This window comes from Lepidochelys kempii, chromosome 21, assembly GCF_965140285.1.
Source record: "Lepidochelys kempii isolate rLepKem1 chromosome 21, rLepKem1.hap1, whole genome shotgun sequence".
In the NCBI taxonomy this organism is placed as follows: Eukaryota; Metazoa; Chordata; order Testudines; family Cheloniidae; genus Lepidochelys; species Lepidochelys kempii.
In genome coordinates, this window is record NC_136400.1 from 7,329,119 (window position 1) to 7,348,494 (window position 19,376).

At 44.6% G+C, this 19,376-nt stretch overlaps 2 protein-coding genes across 37 annotated transcripts in view; one reads left to right on the top strand and one right to left on the bottom strand.

Moving 5' to 3' along the window:
- Positions 1 to 11,403, top strand: part of RBBP5 (RB binding protein 5, histone lysine methyltransferase complex subunit) — a 174,565-nt gene extending 163,162 nt beyond the window's left edge. The window contains exons 16-19 of one of the 3 annotated variants that reach the window (XR_012155823.2): positions 9,154 to 9,207; positions 10,050 to 10,118; positions 10,560 to 10,829; positions 11,150 to 11,403. The gene's annotated coding sequence lies outside the window, so the exon portion shown is untranslated. Of the gene's footprint in view, positions 1 to 9,153; positions 9,208 to 10,049; positions 10,119 to 10,353; positions 10,498 to 10,559; positions 10,830 to 11,149 lie in introns of all 3 variants that reach the window. The other 2 variants (XR_012155824.2, XR_012155822.2) reach the window with 2 other exon arrangements.
- NFASC (neurofascin) overlaps positions 1 to 19,376 on the bottom strand; it is a 187,617-nt gene that overhangs the window by 57,099 nt on the left and 111,142 nt on the right. For 24 of the 34 annotated variants that reach the window (XM_078849742.1, XM_078849746.1, XM_073319988.2 and 21 more), the window contains 9 exons: positions 16,345 to 16,492; positions 15,328 to 15,452; positions 14,025 to 14,069; positions 12,991 to 13,092; positions 12,652 to 12,849; positions 11,596 to 11,666; positions 10,582 to 10,804; positions 5,280 to 5,395; positions 3,573 to 3,777 (listed from right to left, as the gene is read on the bottom strand). In XM_078849742.1, the coding sequence (XP_078705868.1) occupies positions 3,573 to 3,777; positions 5,280 to 5,395; positions 10,582 to 10,804; positions 11,596 to 11,666; positions 12,652 to 12,849; positions 12,991 to 13,092; positions 14,025 to 14,069; positions 15,328 to 15,452; positions 16,345 to 16,492 (1,233 nt within the window). The remainder of the gene's footprint in view (positions 1 to 3,572; positions 3,778 to 5,279; positions 5,396 to 10,581; positions 10,805 to 11,595; positions 11,667 to 12,651; positions 12,850 to 12,990; positions 13,093 to 14,024; positions 14,070 to 15,327; positions 15,453 to 16,344; positions 16,493 to 19,376) is intronic. The other 10 variants (XM_073319994.2, XM_073319993.2, XM_078849757.1 and 7 more) reach the window with 3 other exon arrangements.

The window sequence follows — 19,376 nt, forward strand, 5'->3', positions numbered from 1 at the left end:
GGGCTTGACTCAAAGCCCACTCGAGGCAATGGGAAGACTTAGTGAGTCCAGATCTTTGGATCAGCTCCATTTTGAAGAGGGTGGGGATTAGGAGGTGACCTCTGCCACATGGAAACCACTTCAGTTTCTCAGGAAATCATTTTCCAGCTGGTTTTTCAGACTGTCTCCTTCTCTCTCCTTAAATACCCATAGAGAGAGGTGTGGGATGCTGTATGGACTATAGATGACCATTTATAGCTTTTCCATTGATACTTTACATGGCATATCTTGTAAGATGCATTGCAATTGGGTAATATTGATATCAATAATATTATAATTTGCTAAGTATGATCTTGTTCATAGGAACGTATCATCTTTGTATTGTGAGTTAATAATATGTGATATCTGTATCTCAAACTTGTGCTGTTTCTGGGTGACACCCCCAGACAGATTGTCCTTGATAGGCAATTAAGCAGGCTAGATAATGCTGATGCCAATCAGCTATACAGTGAAGCTACTGAGAGAAGGCAGCCATTGATGAGTCAGCAGGACCTGTACTAGGGACATGCCTGTGGGCAGGGGACTCAAATGCTTTTCTGTGACCATGTGCTGTGAGCTTCTGTTTGGGACAGAGGATGTACAAGCCCCATAGGAAAGGCTATAAAAAGGCAGCTGCATAGTCTCTTTTCTTTTCAATCCTGCTTCTCACCTCTGCAGTAACTTCTCTATAAACTGAAGCTTTGAACAAAGGACTGAGACACCCATCCAAACTTTGGATGTGTTCCAGGGGGACTTTACAAGCCAGCAAACTCACCAGTACTGCTAAGAACCTGATATATGGACTCTGAAGTCATATATATGTATCTGATTGCTTTGACCATTTAACAACTCTGGTCTTCCCTTTCTTTTATAATAATCATTTAGCTTTAGATACTAAAAGAATGGCTGGCAGCATGGTATTTTGGGTAAGATCCAAACTAGCATTGATTTGGTAATGTGGCTAGCCTTTTAGGGATCAGAAGAACATTTTGTATAGCAAGTTTTAAATTCCCTTCTCACTTTAATGGACCTATTTGCTGGTGGGAGTAATTTCTTTTTTAGCCTCTTGATAACCAGTGTGGGGGATCAGGAGCACAGTTTGACTGGTTGGTGAATCTAACCAAAGTGTGAACCACCAGTCTTGGGGATAATCTGCCACAAGGGAGGATTTGGTGACCTAAGATGGCACCATCCAACACTTCCTTTGTAGTAACCACATTGTTCCTCTGGCTGCTGTGCTCCTAATAACTAACCCTCCAGCTGTTGCAGAGATGGGCATGGGTCTTGTGGGCTTTGGCCTATTTTTCATCCTTTTTGGGGTGCTCTTGTACTTTGACTCAGTGCTGCTGGCCTTTGGAAATGTGAATACCTCAAAACCTTGGCCCCCTTCCTTGCTATTCCTGAGGGCAAAATATAGCACTAGGCCAGGGGCCCAGACACCACAACCCCTCTGCAAACAGTCATGGCTCTCATGGTGGAGTGTGCCAGCCCTTTGGCCCGGTACAGCTTCCTATTATGAGAGGAACAGGGCTAGTCTCTGTTCAAATCCCACTCAGGTTTGTGTGACAAACTTGCTGGGTTTCAGTCCAGCTGTGCTGGTGTCCCCATCCTTACACTCACCACAATTGGTGCTAACTGATCCCCTTGTAGGCAACCTTGAAAGAGAAGCCAAGAATCAAATCACATGGAGACTAAACTATTATCTCCCTACTGGGGATGCTCCTTCCCAATCAGGGTTGAGACACATGGTGTTGGGGACCCTTGTATGGTGCAGCACATACCTTTGGGGTGGGTGGGGGGAGGGGAACTGAGCATTTCAGTCTCCAGGGAAGTCAGCCCAGCACTTCTCCTGCCAGGCACTCAAGTACTTCTAAAAGTTGTCTTGAATTTACAGATACAAATTAAGGGCTTGTCTACACATGGAAATTCATTCAGACTCAGGTAGGGTGTAAATTTAAGATTATCTATTCCTGATTAACTCCATGGATGGATGCTCTTATTCTGAACTAGTTTTAATCCACTCTGGAAACAGATTAATGAATTAGGAGTAAGATACAGTTACTCTGGGATAAGTGCATCCATGCATGGTGTTAATCCAGAATGGCTATTCTGGAATAACTCTCCATACAGATGAGTAACTATTAATGGAATGTTTCAGAGTAACAGCCGTGTTAGTCTGTATTCGCAAAAAGAAAAGGAGTACTTGTGGCACCTTAGAGACTAACCAATTTATTAGAGCATAAGATAGTGAGCTGTAGCTCACGAAAGCTTATGCTCTAATAAATTGGTTAGTCTCTAAGGTGCCACAAGTACTCCTTTTCTATTAATGGAATGATGTCAGACTGGAGGGAGGTCTCCAGTGGGATTCCACAGGTATCTGTTCTGGGTTGGGTGTTTAACATTTATAAATGATCTGGATGTAGGAATAAAGTACACTGATCAAACTTGCAGATGACACAAAGCTAAGGGGGGTTGTTAACACTTTGAAGGACAGAGCTAAAATTCAGAGGGATCTTGATTAAACTGGAGAACTGGGCTATAAGCAACAAAATGCAATTCAGTGAAGATAAATGTAAGATGCTACACTTAAGGAAGAAAAACCAAAAGCACAAATATAGAATAGGTGGTAACTGGCTTTTCAGCAGCACTGCTGACCAGGATTGGGGAATTGTGGTGGATCACAACCTCAGCATGAGTCAGCACTGTGCTACTGTTGCAAAAAAAAATAGTTTGGAGCATAGCATGCAAGTCATGGGAGATGATACTACTGCTCTCTACGTAGCCCTGGTTAGGCCTCAGCTGGAGTACGGTGTCCAGTTTTGGTCACCAATGTATAAAAAGGATGTAGAGAAACTGGAAAGGATCTAGAAACTAGTGACAAAGATGATCAAAGGGCTAGAATGCAGCTGTATGAGCAAAGGTTTAAGGAACTGGGTCTCTTTAGTTTGAAAAAGGAGACTAAGGGGGGAAATGATAGCAGTCTTCAAAGGCTGCCACAAAAAAGATGAAGTTGTTTTGCCACAGGAGGTGACAATGGCTTCAAATTACAGTGTAGTTGATGTAGATTAAATCTGAGGAGAACTTCTTAACTATGAAGAACAGCAGGACAATGGAATAGAGGCCTCAGGAGCTTGTGGAAGCTGCTTCACTGCCAGTTCCCAAAAGGAGGCTGGATAGTCCTCTGTCTCAGATGGTTTAGACCCAACAAATCCTGCATCTTGGCAGGGGGTTAGACCAGATGACTCTTATGGTCCCTTCTAACCCTATGATTCTATGGGTACCTCTGCCATTAGGAGCTACAGCAAGATGTACATACCTGTGCTCCAGGTAGAGAAATGCAGAGTGACAGCTTTGGCACCTTAGAGCTGCACCTGTCCTGCACAGGATAGGTGGCTCTGTTCATTTTTAAACTGGATCTGTGTCATTCTATGGAATTACCAAACGGGGCAGGAGGAATTTTAAGGCTCTAGGTCTGTACTGTGGAGCAGAGTTTTCCCAGCATGTGCACAAAGCATACAACAGTGTAGGCCTGCAAAAATTCCAGAAGAACCTACCTCCTTCAGGTGTTGTGAACTCCTTAATTTCACTCCGAGGCCCATCTCCTCTCCCGTTGACTACAACCATCTCCAGTTTGTAGTTGCTGTAAGGAAACAGCCGGGACACTAGGCCCCGTGGTCGGTCTCCAACAAAACCCACAGACTGCCTTTTTTTGGAGACCCACAGGTTCTTCAGCAAACTACTTTCTCTCCAGAAATAGGCCTTCAAGAAATATGTAGGGCAAGTGAAGCTTTTCCCATTCAGGTACAATTGGTTTTAATTAATAAAGCATAACAATTCTTTGCCTCTCAGTGCTTTAGAACAATTAATTAAGCCTCATAACTGCCCAGGAAGTAGGTCAGTAATATTATCTCCATTTTACAAATGCAGAAGCTGAGAAATGGTCAGGCTAAGTGATTTGCCCAAGGTCACAGTGAGTCAGCTGCAGAGATCAGGATGGAACTGAACAGTTCTGGTTCCAAGTCCTCAGCTCTAGGCAGAGAGCATTACCCCTCCGGATGAATTAGTAAATTTTAACTATAAAGAAAGGAAGAGGCTTAATATGTCCAGGCACAATTAAAAGTCTGAACTTGAAAAAGATGCTGATTCGAATCCCTACAAATATAGATATTTTTTAGATAGAAAATAGATATACAATGGTGCACAAGAGAGAGTAATGAAAATGAAGGCAGAATTCAAAGAATTTTCTATGAATATTGAATTCTTGGATTTGAAAGGTATGAACATGTACAGAATATGCCACCAACCTGTATTGCTAAATTCTCAAAAGCTTTTTCTATCAGATTTTTGACTAAGTCCAGACTTTTCTGCTTGTGATCAGGCATTGCAACTGGCACATGAGATTATTAGCAGCACATATGTTTGATAAAGGACAGTTGTTGCAATGACTATACAGTATATTTAGCTCTATACTTTCTTTAGTTTTCCGTTAGTATGGTTTGTTTTAAATCTTGACCAGAGCAAATCCAGATAGCATTTATTAAGACTGTCTACATTAGGGATGACACAAATAGTATATTGGTATCTAAGGATTCTTTCTCCTCCTCCCCCCTTCTCCCATGAAAACCATGCAAATTGCATAATGCTGAAAGGGTGTAACTGAACAGTTCTACAGACAGGAGTTGTCTTATTTAGGTATAATACAAGCAGCAGCAATAACCTTACTTAGCAGTGGCCACCTTTAGGGGTGGGGAAAGTAGTACTGTTTATATGGCTCATGTATATATGGCCCTACTGTAGGGCTCAGTGATGTGGGCACCGAACAGACTCTTTTCTGACTGTAAGAGCAGAGACTCCAATAAGTAGCACATATTAGGCTGTGCATGTTTGCATATGCAGGACTAAGTCTCATTACAAGACCAAATCCTACTCTCACTCAGGTCTGAGTATTGCCATTGATGTTCAATGGCAGCAGAATCTGGCCCTAAATCAGCCCCTGCAAACAAGATCTCCATAGATCTTGTTTTCCAGTCATTAAACAAAAGCCAGTCTGTGTGTTTCTTTAGTCTTCAACACACAGGTGTTATTCCAGAATGGCTAGGCATGATCACTAATGTGCCCACATAATAGCACCCAAGCTTATTAGGCCCAACTTACTGTTTTATGTCATCCCCACTGCATACTGGCCACATTTCCAGGTCACCCTTTGTGAGCAAGGTTAGCTGTATTAATAGTCAGTATCCAAACAATTTGGTTTTGCTCACTCTGTATTCCTTAAGTTGTCCCTGGATGGTATCCGGGTATACTCTGCTCCATTGGAGACTGACTGCTGTGCTGTTTATAACTTTTAGCCTAATATCAGTGGGGGCAGCCTTGGGATCTAAGCATTCAGGAATAAAGCAAAGTGTAGATTAGGCACACATTGGGTTGGTGGTTTTTAATTCCAACAGTAGTCTACACCCCCTTTCTTTCTGAAGATTACCTCCTGCAATTCCTGCTAGGCAGGTTTTTGAGGCATTTTGTTTTTCATTCTAGAGTCATCTTGGGGTAAATATAATCAGACTTGCAAAAGCCCCTGCTGCCACCTTGTGGCATTCAGGAGCAGTTCTGCCTATGTTAGAATATTTGCAGGAAGACAGGATCTCATTTGTGCAGTTATCCCAACAAAAAGTCACAATCTTGTCACACTTCAAGGATTTCCACATCTGATGTAACAAAACAGCAGGAGCCAGTCAATTCTAGAGTTCTTGCTTAAACTACTTAGTTACTTAAGGGATGAATGTGTGTCCCACTGCCATGCAGTAAATATACCCAGATAATGAAGCAATATACAGATTTACCTCCCTAACACCTTTCATCTGAAGATTTCAAAGTATTTTCCTACACTAGCAGGGAGCTGTGAAGTATTACATATCCAAGGCACAGAGGTCAAAATCCACTTCAGGTGTGTACCCTTCTCTCCTCTCCTCCTTGTGTGCCCCACCCCCCCCACAGTCAGTGGCAGAGTTGGGAATCCAGTCCAAGAATCTCTGTTCGGAGACCTTTGCTCTAACCATTAGTCAGTACAGCCAACTTTCTAAAGAGAATGGTTTAAAAATGTTTCCCATTATATGCTAGTATTCTTTTTGGCTGTGCCAGATAAAGGAATTACTTCCTTGTTTAACAAGATCTTGCTAATTTTAGGAATCTTAGATTTTGAAAAGGGCAATAGCTCATGTTCAACCATGGGCCAGATTCTCAGCTGGTGTGACTTGGCATTGCTTCACTGAAGCCAGTGAAGCTCTTCAGATTTACACACCAGCTGAGGAGCTGATCCAGTGTGTCCACAATCCAACAAGACTCTGCTGTTTGGAAGCAACAACACTGGATCAGTGCAAGGCAGAGTATCCAGCTGTCATGCAACATGTTGACCATTTAACAATTCCCCCAATAAACACTGATGCAGCCACATTTCTCAACACCGATTGTTTGCGTGTTTTTAAACTGGCTAGCCCTCTCCCCTCTTAGTTTTAAAGGATCCCAGCTGTCTTTGTGCCTTGAATGCAGCTACTGCACTAGCATGGCTTGGAAGCATGCCTGTCTAAGTTGTGTGCTCTAGGATGGCTCAGAAGCTAACAGAGTGAGGTGCAAGGTGACTTACATGAGAGAGCAGGTGCAAATGAGTCTGAGTCCAGCTTACCCAAAGTTGGATCCCAACAGGCCAGCTCCTCCGCTGGCGTCAACTGGAACTCCAGTGAATTCTCTAAAGCTATGCTGGTTCACACCAGCGGATGATCTGGCACAGTGTCCTTAAGTGATCGTCCTCTTCCAGATCTAGACTAATCTGGTACTCCTGAGACTTTCTGACCAGGAAGGTTCTGAATCTAGGGGATACTTGGGTTGCTCCTGGCGGTGCCTCTCCAGGAGGGAACAATGTGTTACAATCTGTCAGCCACTCATGGTGTTGCTGTGCGATCACTCCTGATCCATTTAACAGCAGCACTTCCCTCAGGCCTCTGCAATGGATCAGCTACTTTGAGAAGCAAGCATGCAATTGGTTGCCCCTCTCTGCTTCCATTACAGGTTAGGACTGACTGGGTCAGTCTGTCACAAACTTAGCGGTCTGCTGCAGCACTCGCTTTATGGACTTCCTCTGACCTGATGGGGAGGAACCCTGTGCCTGGGTGGGTGGAGTCAGGCCTGGCTCACCCCACCCACAGGAAGTATAAAAGGTAGAGCCTCCAGTTCAGTTGGAGCTGAGCCTGGGAAGGAGACACTTATCTTGCTTGCTGCTAGGCCTCTGACTTCACTGCTGACCCTGAGGAGATGCTGGCTATCTACCCCAGAGAGACAGGACACCCAGGGAGCTGAGGTACCAAACAAAGGGGTAGTTGGAAGTAGCCCATAGAGACTAGATTGTTTTTGGGTTGGGTTTGCCTGAATCCAGGCCAGCATGTTTCAGGCAGATCTCTGCTGACCCCGTGGTGGATGCTTGACCACTGTTAGGTCCTTGGGCTGGGACCTGGTGGAGTAGGATGGGCCTGGGCTCCCTGCTGCCAACCCCAAGGTGGCAACCTCCCCACGGTAGGCCAAGAGGCCTATGTTTGTCTTCTGTCTGTCAGAGCTTGGTGCTGTGCTGTGCTCTGCCTGAGGCCCTAAGCCCCTAGACTGTTGGGTGCTCCTCCCTGCCAAGAGGGTCAGGGGCTAGCCCCTGATTCACTAATTCCCCCTGATATGAGGCAGTGATCTGGCCTAACTAGGACCCAGAGGGGGAGGGATGACCACCACTACATTACACAACAGCAGAACAACCCTTTGCTTTCACAGCCAATCATCTAGATTTACATGGTAATGAAGAATGGTGCAGAAGATCTTTGTTCACTCAGTACAGACTAGCTTTCCAATGGGGAAATGCACTTGCTTTGGTTTCACTGTAGCTTGTATAAGAACTTCTGATCTCTGCTGGAATACTCATTTAAAACTACTGCACCCACCCATTGGAGAATCTCAACGGACATCCCTAGCAAAAGTGATTGGTGGTGAGATTCAGAAAGGATGGAGCACACCTATCCTCTGAATCACCTTCTCTTAAAGGTGTCATGTGAGGCACCCCCCATCACTAGTCACCGCTGAAAATTATTGGAGGAAGAAAGCTTGTAATTAGGGCTAGATGCAGGAGTCACTAGGCAAGTTTCCATGGCTTCCTTTATGCCAGATGTCAAACTAAAAAGGATCATTATAGTCATCTAGCCTTAATCTAACATTATGTATTTAATGTGCAAGAGTTAGCCATTTACAAAAAACATACTATATCTTGTGGCAGAAACTGCTCCCCAAAACAACCAGTTTATGGGGGGAAAGGGAAAACTGGGCAATAAGACATAACTTGCAGTAAAGCCATCCCAACAAAGCAAGAGCCAAGTTTAGTTTGCCAGAAAAACTATTAAAGACTTTTGCAATAGGAATTAAGTTATCTGAAGCTTTAGACAAGATAGTCTGGTGATTTCAGGACCAAGGACAGAGCAGCCCCTTAAAGGCCAATGGGATTTTTTTTCCCTCTCTAGAAACATTTTTCACTAGTGCACTTTGCAGTAGGAGAGGAAATGGAAAATGTCTAAGGTAAGCAGAGATTCCTAAGGCCTATCCCAGGGAGGGAGTGGTATGGTCCCTTGGAGGTTTGAATTGGTTGAAGTGCTTGAGGCTCTAGCTTGCACAGCTCTAATATTGATTGGCACTGCAGCAGGTCAGTCAAAAAGCCTGTGGAACAAGGTGGACATATAACATTATAAATGGTACTTAGCACAAGTTAGTTGGGTCAGAGGAAACTCTTCTGCATCACCATTTAATTATACACAGCAGAAGAATCTGCTCTTTCTAGTGTGCTCACCCAGGGAGTGAAGCAAATAAACGCCGATGGCCTCTAATGGATGCTGGGTATACAGCACTAACCCTGCAATGGCTGAGCTGTACAAAAGTCTTTCAGCAGCATGGCCACAAAACCCAACATTTGATTTGCTACTGTTAAAGCAGCCCCAGTTATGTGCCTGAGAAGCCTTTGAAAAAGCTAAGGCCACACTAGCCCATTAAGATGTTGCTCAGCTTATACATGTATTACCCCCCAAGAATGTTCAGGCTGTTTGGTTTTTTGTCTCATCCTAGGTCAAAAGCAGATGTTGGCCACTCTGAATCACACACAAGAACAATAAGCTGAAGGTAAAGATACTGTTATCAGGGGGGGCTTGGGAGCGAAGTAAAAGCACTCCTAAAGTTAGCATCTTTAGAGAGAAACTATTGGAACAAACCTATCCAGTAGTTTAGCCCATTGCATTCACCAGGGGCATGTGCAGGATCTAGTGTCCATACTTAGATTGTTTCCCATCTTTTTAGAATTATCCCAGTCATTTAGGGAGCTAAATAATGAGATCTAGTTTCAAAGAACAGAACTCTCCAAGACCAAATCTCACTTTAGTTTAGCTCCAGCAAGACACACATTCAGGTGTATTTGAGTCCCTGCAGTCCCCAATGTCTACTTTAAACTGAGAGAAATACCTTAAGGCACAAAGCTGGCAACTGTGCAGCATGACAGTGGTGTGGTGTGTGTGTAAGGCAATCTAAGCTGTATTCTTTAAGTTCCTTACCTATCCCTGGCTCTGCCTCTTGAAGCTTGTGGCCAAGAGCAGGGGATGTTAGGATTGAGTTTATTTTTCCCCTTTGTAGTAGTACCACCCATACTTTGTGCTCTGAGCTCAGCCAGTCAGGGGGAGGTGGTCCTTGTGCTATTCCAGGTGACCTTTTGTGGAACTCCTTTTCAGAAGTGCTGAGCCCATAGCCCCAACAACAATCCTAGCAGGAGTTCAAGGCAAGACTCCCCATCATGTGGTGCAATAGAGTTGGAACTAAAATACTTTCTCTTTAAAAATGTCACAGTTCAGAGCACCCATCTGTTGCAGGCAGTGAAACCACTAGGAGATAAACATGCAAGTAGCTATAATGGTAAATTTTAATTATCTAAAGCCATGGCACAGCAATCTAATCCATGATTTCCCTCTGACCAGCACGCAAGATTATGACCTAATTAACCTACACTTCCCTCAGAGCAGAGGGAGGAGTTACCTGCAGCTCAGGTAGGCACCCATACTAAATACAGATGTGGCATCACAAGTTCTCTCAGAACCCTGGGTAACGCCTACCAGAGTTGCGATCACACCTCTCAGTTCAACCACTACTTTGCCCAGCTGTGCCTTTCATCCAAGGGCCAAAACACCCAAACTCAAACCTCCTTGCCCACATCACTCTCAGAAGCGATGTAGTCCAGTTTGCACAAATGGAGGCTAAGTAATTTGGCTTGGGGCTCCACAGGGATTTTGGTGACAGCTAGGAATGGAACCTGAAGAGTTGTCTTCTCCTCCTCAAATCACCTGGAACTGGATTGCTGTGACACACCAAGCCTGGCTCTAAGGGTGTCCACCCTGAGCTGCAATGTAGCTTTTCCATCTCCAGTAGGTGAGGAAATCTTGGCTAACTTTCACTTTTCTTTTCCCCTCCCCTACGGTAACACTTAATAGCTCTGGCTAGGAAAATACTCACAATCTTCCCCTGAGTAGCCGATGATGACGTCAGGCTCTGGAGCTCTCCCGAAGTCGTTCTCTGCCTGCACTTTGATCTCATAGGGCACATAGATGGGTGTATTCCAGACAACATGCCTTGTGGTTCTCACCGTCTCATTGCTCCAGCTGTCCCGCGTATCCCTTTGCCTCCAGTTGACTATGTACCTGAGGTTGGGCCCATAAGCTTGGGTTGCGTTCAGCGGCTTAATGGATGAAAAGATAAGTAAGGTATTTACACTGCACAATACAGGCATGAACAAAAAGCTGCAATTTATCCCTCCCCCACACCAGACTTTGGCTTAATTCCTGGTGACTGCTGTGTAGGTCCAGGCAGGATGTACATCTGCTTCAGGAACGAAAGTCTGTTTATAATTATCCTCCTCTCAAGCTTCCTTCAAGAAGCAAGCCACAGAGTAATTCTTTATGTACCCTGGAAAATTTAGGAGTGACACTTTGCCTTCAATTATTCTTTAGGCAAGAGAGGTAAAACCTGATTCTCAAGGAACTGCCCCTAACCACTTTTCTTTTGCTTCCATTCCTGTGAACAGATCTTGGAGACCAACCTCCTCCCTAATGCAACACCTGAGTACAGGCTTCTGCAGGAAGACTGAAGACATCGCTGTCTATCACTTGCACCTCCAAGGAGCGAGTCAACAATGGTGTTAGAGTACTGTCACTGTTTCTGAACTGAGTAACAAAATGCTCATGCTTGTGTAACTTTCACCTTAGACTCGTGTCTTAAATGAGTAAGCTCTTTGGAATGTGTCTTTCTGGGTGCTATTAAAACAAACAATCAAAATTGCATGGGAATTGATGTATTCCAGCAGCTACCTAGAATGTAAAGGGAAGAGCATGAGGAGTGATTTAAATATACTCACCTTAAGAAGGCTGATGCACTGAGAGAAATCGTGATATATATATTATCTAAGCCCATTGAAATAAAATGTCATCCAGCTCTAAATAAATACTCTGGCACCCAAAAAATTAAACTCACAGTCCAAGTTATCTCCATGTTGTTTTTTTGAGTCCCTGCTCCTCGAACTCCTGTTGGGTTGATTTCTGGACCTGAAATCCACATAAAAATCTTGTCTTACAATGTTGAAAATGTAGGCATTTAAAAGCCCTGCACAGAGTAAACTGGTTATTAATACACAATGAGCAGCCTAATTTGCCTGAATTGGCTTCCAAATATCTAGTCCTATATGTTTAGAAGGTGCCTTCTGTGTTAATCAAAAGCTGAGGGATGTATTGATTATTCTTGTTCAGATTTACTTAACAGATGTCAATTGAAAATGAGTAGGCCCTAAGCAGCCAAAAACCCAGAGATTTAGGTTCATAAGCACCTTGTGCTAAACACACAGAGGGCATTCAAAAATGAGCTATACTGCATTGCATTGCACTGCACACCCAGCCTGTTCTGGGATCTTTGCCAAAACTTGAATAGTGGAGGGAGTTAGCAGTTCTGGGAGCATGCCTCCCTGCTCTGAGCTCAGCTGGCTAGCCTATGATGCAGAGTCTACACTACTTATTTAAGTGTGCTCATCTACAGGGGCTGGGGGGAGCCACTGCCAGCTGCAGTGTAAACAGGCCTAGTGTCAAACTTTCAAAGAAGCTTCCTGCAGGAGGAGGGGATGAAGGATTTTCCTCCTTTCTGCAGTTGCAGCATCATGGAAAGATTGATTTGTTTTGAGGAATACCCCCCTCTAAGCAGCTTACACTGGAAAAATTACCCACCTTAGCTCTTTCAACTTGAATTTTGCTACTGTGCACAGGGCTTAACCAAATACATCATTCATCCCAACCCATTAGTACATGGATTAAGTTCTGCTCTCAGTCATATTATTCTGGCTTTACAGTACTGTAGCCAAGAGCAGTATCTAGCCCTGTGAGTTCAACACCCATGGAAAATGGGCTTGTAAAAGAAACTCACCTAATGTCTGATTTCTGACATGACAGATGAAAGCCATTCAGAGAGCAAAGCAGTACATGGCTGAGATTGGCAGCAAAACCACAACAGTGAGTTAAATGGAACTTGACTCCAAGTACTTACTTGCCCCAATAGTATGGTATCGTTCAGAAGGAAGGCTGGGCAGGCTGCTCCCAACTTCATTCACAGCGATCACTCGGAACTGGTAGTTGACATAGGGTGAGAGGCGCAGAACAGCTGAGTTAACGCTCCCTGGATAACGGGAATGGTTATGCCACGACCCAGGCTGGAACTTGTCCTCTTCAAACTGAACCACATAATCTAGACAGGAGAGAGATGGTAGGTCAGGTTAATGGCAGGGTTTCTCCCAACTCCCAGAGAAAGAGAGACTTTTGTTAACAAAAACAATAGCTTGACAAATACAGCCTGGTCTGGTGTTAGAGGGGAGGGGTGAGCACCAACCTGTGATTGGGCTGTTATTGTCATCACCAGGTATCCATGTCAAGCGCACACTCCTTTCCGCCAGGTCTGTCAGCTCCAGGTCACGAGGCCGCTCAGGTCGTTCTATTGGCAAAGTAACAACCAAAGTTTGGCTCCTTTGGCAATCCCACTGAAAGTCAATGAGAACTGAACACCTAATGCCTTGGGTGCCTTTGAGAGTTCTGCCTAACTCTCAAAGGCAGCAGTGAGAAAGTCATTGGCAGCAGCTGCATGTGACAGGAGTTGTTTCCATTCAGTTCTTAGCAGAGAAGTGTTTTCTCTTAATCTGAAAAAATATAGTGCCCTTCAGCAGGGCTCTTTGTGGGAGTGCAGTTGGCCTTTCCAGGATATATTGATGGGGCTGGCAATGCCCAAGAATGTAGTGTATGAAGATTAAAAAAACCCTCTACATTCAAATGTAGAAAGAGGTGTGCATACATAGAACAAAGGCATCAAACCTAAGGAAAAACATGGTGGGTTATATACTGTATGGATAGTGGACTGACAAAAAGACAAGGAAAACAAACCACATTTGTTCTTGTAGAGCAAGGTCATAAGACTCTACACTCTTGGGTCACCTTCCTTTTAGAGGGAGAGCCATTAATTAAGAGAAGCCATGCAAGTAACTAACTATTTTCACCCCCATTTTACTGATAGGGAGAGTGAGGCAGTGACTTGGCCAATGTCCCAGAAGATCAGTGGCAGAACCAGGTTTCCTAACTCCCCATTCAGGGACTTACTACAGGCAAGGTGGCGGTGGCAGAGTGATACTATTCTTGTGCTATACCATACTGCACCTTGACATCCAGACAACCATTACAAAAATACCACAGCAACTTTCTGCTCATGGTTAGTTGTGACAACCCTTAGAAATAACATGCCGTAGCAGGCTTTGGAGCGTCTTTTCAACCCCTCCAGCCCTACATTTCCCATTAGAGTTATTGCAAAGGCCAAACAAAACAAAGCATATACAAATAAAAGGGTTTCAATAAACCAAACTGATTAGTGGTGATTACCTTTGGGTAAGGCTGTCATACGATTAGTTGGAGCAGACACGACAGCTGCAAGGTAAGACATTGGCTGTTAACGGAGTTAGTTTACTGATTAAACTTGGCTCATCAAAGGGGCATGTAGTAAAAACAAGTTAGAGGCGGATTCCATTTCCCCCAGTGTGGGATCCAGTGAGCATCAGTACTTGTAGCCCGCCCCCTAGAGACTCAGAGGGGCTCCCATAACCTCTAATCCATTTTGTGCTGGCTGCACATGGGAGAAACAAACGAGTTAATTAGCTTAAGCACAATTATTTGTTAAAAAAAAATGGAAAAATCAAATTTAGCTGAGTGATTAGGGATGCAGGATCCTTATGGCATGCTGAGTGAGCCAGCAATACATTCAACGTCGATTTAAACAGGCGCAGGCTCTTCAAGAGGTTTCTAATAGTTGAGAACTAAGGGTAGATGAGCCTCAACATGGAGTTCAAAGTTTGAGAGTAGGTCTAGCGGCCACAAACCCAATCCCAGTCTATAAAACCCATTTCCCCTGTACTTTAAATCCATTCCTCCCCCTGCCAAAAAGGAAGATTCATTACCACTTCCACCTGGAGCAAAGCCTGTAGGACTAGGGCATGTTTCCTCTCTCTCCCACTATAGCTTAGCATCTAAATAAGGGGCCTGATTTTCAAAGGTCATGAGCAGCTTGAATTCCTGTTGACTTCAATTGGAATTGCAGATGTCTAACTCCACTGAAGAGCAGACCTCTTATTTGGATGCCTAACCTTACGCACCCATGTTTGAGAATTTTTGGCTCCATATAGGAATTGATTTCTTTCCCCCTCAGCTCCTTTCAACTCAGTCTCTCTGTACTTGATTTCCACGTGGCTTATTTCTCCTTATGTATTCTGTCTTTTCCTCTCTTCCCCTTTATTTTCAGTATCTGCTGAATTGGAAGGTTCAATTGCAACATTAGAGCAGGTTTGAAATGAGGCTGCATGTATTCACTAAGTCCCATTAAGACACTGGTGGAGAAACTAACCATTTTTACTACACTACTTTGCTTAAGAAGCTCACAGCAAACCTACGTAAAACCACTGATAGCTATGGCAATAAGGGCTTGACCTACAAAAGTATTAGATTACATTAAATGTTAAACATTTTTTAAATTTCACTGTGTCTGATCATGCATTACCCAAGTTTGGCTGTGAGAACTTGACATGAATAATCAGTCTGTACTAACAAACCAATGCCTTTAGTTCTATTACTTTGCTTTCTATGAGGCTCCAATCTCTGGGTTAGTAGTAAATTCAAGTGGAAGAATGGTTACCTAGCACGGTGAGGAATGCTTTGGCGGAGTCTTTGTCCAGTTCAGTACTGGCTACACATGTATAATCTCCTTGATCTTTTTCAGCCACACCATAGATTATCAAACCGTCATCTTCCTTCTTCATCCTTGAAAGGATACAATTGATAACAAAAACACACGGTGTTAGGATTTTGTCCTAACCTATGTGAAAAGTCCCATTGGATTCCATAGGACTATTTGCATGAGTAAGTCTAGCTGGGTTTGACTCATGTTTTACATTCATCAGGACAGGGATGTACTTTTCATTCTGTTTGTTGTTTTTTGTATATTTTGTCCAGGGCAAATGCATAATCTATCCATCCAGGTATTCAGACTGAACTTATTCCCATGGCATCAGAGTCTCTACAGTGCTGTATAGCTATACATTACTAAGCACATGCAATAATCCTAGCAGGCCAGGAGATGGAATCAGATTCTTCTATGGGAACAAATTTCTGACCAGGGAACAGTTTGAGTCCCATGATCAAAAGCTCATTTCCTTTTCTCCAGATGGGAGACAGAGATTGGGAAAGGGGAACTGCAATTGTACTGGCACAGTAAATCAAAGCAGACAAGTATTAATTCTGAAATAGTTTGTAGTTATTAAACCAAGATACTTTATTGAGATTCTTAAAAAACAAACACTGATTTCCATCTTTTTGATATTTTTATATAAATGAAACCTGAGATCAAAAAGTCTCGCGTAACTATCAAATCAATTCCAAATTGCTAGTCACTTTCTATTTGAAGGAGCTAACACCACAGAAATGTAGCACCACTCAGTGTCGAATCATAGGGACACTGGGGATTCTATGCATACTCTCCCCCTCCGGGTTGAATGTGAGAAATGCTGTCTGGGCTGTGAAACCAGACCAATTGTTTACACGCACTGGCTCTTGAAATGAGCTTCCTATAAAGACAGAGCGAAGAGTAATACTATTTTGGGAGACAGAAGGAGCGTGTAACTACAGATATACAGTCATATGCCAGTGCACAGACCTGTTTCCAATGTACAGAGGTGTATCATCTTTCAGCCAGGCGACTGTGAGTTTCAGCGTAGAGTCATGTTTTATACGGCAGTCTAATCGAACCATGGAGCCCCTCTTTACAATCAGATCTTCTGGCCCTCTCACGATCCTAGTTGGGTCTGCAAAGAATCACAAGATGTCACTTGAAGGCATATAACAGTAGGGTCTATAGCTCGGTACCCAGACCAAAGGGGAGATGGAGTGTGACTTGTAAAAGTCAGGCATATGTGGACGTGTGCCAAATGCCACAAGCCATCCAGCTGGCCACACTCTCCATTACTTACAAGTACCTGCTTATAAGCTGGGTAATTTAGTATCACTCTACCTATCTTACACTCAGCAACGCACCTTCCCTTTAATACAAACGGACATGATCTAAAACAGGATTTTTGAGTCAAAGGGCATTTCACTAGGAAAGCGAAGCCACAACAGAAACTGTTTGCTTTACTCAAACGTTTCATTGCTGCTTGAACTGTGACCTTGCTCGACTCATGCGCATCTTTTGTGTGTTTCAATGTGCCTGGTATTTATCTCATGCTCTAGGCAGCTCATCATGTTTAAAAAACAAAATAAAGTCCTCAGACAGTCATTCAGATCTTCAAGTATCCAACCACATAATTCTGATATGTCTGGGGCGAGAAAGCAGAAGGAGACTCCGCTGGTTGGAAGGCATGAGATGCGCTGTCCTGAGGTTGGGGGTTCCACGACCACCACCCCCAAGAGGAGAAGGCGGGTGGTGGTGGTCGGGGACTCTCTCCTCCGGGGGACTGAGTCATCTATCTGCCGCCCTGACCGGGAAAACCGAGAAGTCTGCTGCTTGCCAGGGGCTAAGATTCGTGATGTGACGGAGAGACTGCCGAGACTCATCAAGCCCTCGGATCGCTACCCCTTCCTGCTTCTCCACGTGAGCACCAATGATACTGCCAAGAATGACCTTGAGCGGATCACTGCGGACTATGTGGCTCTAGGAAGAAGAATAAAGGAGTTGGAGGCGCAAGTGGTGTTCTCGTCCATCCTCCCCGTGGAAGGAAAAGGCCTAGGTAGGGAGCGTCGAATCGTGGAAGTCAACGAATGGCTACGCAGATGGTGTCGGAGAGAAGGCTTTGGTTTCTTTGACCATGGGATGGTGTTCCATGAAGGAGGAGTGCTGGGTAGAGACGGGCTCCATCTTACGAAGAGAGGGAAGAGCATCTTTGCCAGCAGGCTGGCTAACCTAGTGAGGAGGGCTTTAAACTAGGTTCACCGGGGGAAGGAGACCAAAGCCCTGAGGTAAGTGGGAAAGCGGGATACTGGGAGGAAGCACAGGCAGGAATGTCTGTGAGGGGAGGGCTCCTGCCTCATACTGGCAATGAGGGGCGATCAACAGGTTATCTCAAGTGCTTATATACAAATGCACAAAGCCTTGGAAACAAGCAGGGAGAACTGGAGGTCCTGGTGATGTCAAGGAACTATGACGTGATCGGAATAACAGAGATTTGGTGGGATAACTCATATGACTGGAGTACTGTCATGGATGGTTATAAACTGTTCAGGAAGGACAGGCAGGGCAGAAAAGGTGGGGGAGTAGCACTGTATGTAAGGGAGCAGTATGACTGCTCAGAGCTCCGGTACGAAACTGCAGAAAAACCTGAGTGTCTCTGGATTAAGTTTAGAAGTGTGTGCAACAAGAGTGATGTAGTGGTGGGAGTCTGCTATAGACCACCGGACCAGGGGGATGAGGTGGATGAGGCTTTCTTCCGGCAGCTCACGGAAGCTACTAGATCGCATGCCCTGATTCTCATGGGTGACTTTAATTTTCCTGATATCTGCTGGGAGAGCAATACAGCGGTGCATAGACAATCCAGGAAGTTTTTGGAAAGCGTAGGGGACAATTTCCTGGCGCAAGTGCTAGAGGAGCCAACTAGGGGGGGCGCTTTTCTTGACCTGCTGCTCACAAACCGGGTAGAATTAGTGGGGGAAGCAAAAGTGGATGGGAATCTGGGAGGCAGTGACCATGAGTTGGTTGAGTTCAGGATCCTGACGCAGGGAACAAAGGTAAGCAGCAGGATACGGACCCTGGACTTCAGGAAAGCAGACTTCGACTCCCTCAGGGAACAGATGGCCAGGATCCCCTGGGGGACTAACTTGAAGGGGAAAGGAGTCCAGGAGAGCTGGCTGTATTTCAAGGAATCCCTGTTGAGGTTACAGGGACAAACCATCCCGATGAGTCGAAAGAATAGTAAATATGGCAGGCGACCAACTTGGCTTAATGGTGAAATCCTAGCGGATCTTAAACATAAAAAAGAAGCTTACAAGAAGTGGAAGGTTGGACATATGACCAGGGAAGAGTATAAAAATATTGCTCGGGCATGTAGGAATGTTATCAGGAGGGCCAAATCGCACCTGGAGCTGCAGCTAGCCAGAGATGTCAAGAGTAACAAGAAGGGTTTCTTCAGGTATGTTGGCAACAAGAAGAAAGCCAAGGAATGTGTGGGCCCCTTACTGAATGAGGGAGGCAACCTAGTGACAGAGGATGTGGAAAAAGCTAATGTACTCAATGCTTTTTTTGCCTCTGTTTTCACTAACAAGGTCAGCTCCCAGACTGCTGCGCTGGGCATCACAAAATGCGGAAGAGATGGCCAGCCCTCTGTGGAGATAGAGGCGGTTAGGGACTATTTAGAAAAGCTGGACGTGCACAAGTCCATGGGGCCGGACGAGTTGCATCCAAGAGTGCTGAAGGAATTGGCGGCTGTGATTGCAGAGCCACTGGCCATTATCTTTGAAAACTCGTGGCGAACCGGGGAAGTCCCGGATGACTGGAAAAAGGCTAATGTAGTGCCAATCTTTAAAAAAGGGAAGAAGGAAGATCCTGGGAACTACAGGCCAGTCAGCCTCACCTCAGTCCCTGGAAAAATCATGGAGCAGGTCCTCAAAGAATCAATCCTGAAGCACTTGCATGAGAGGAAAGTGATCAGGAACAGCCAGCATGGATTCACCAAGGGAAGGTCATGCCTGACTAATCTA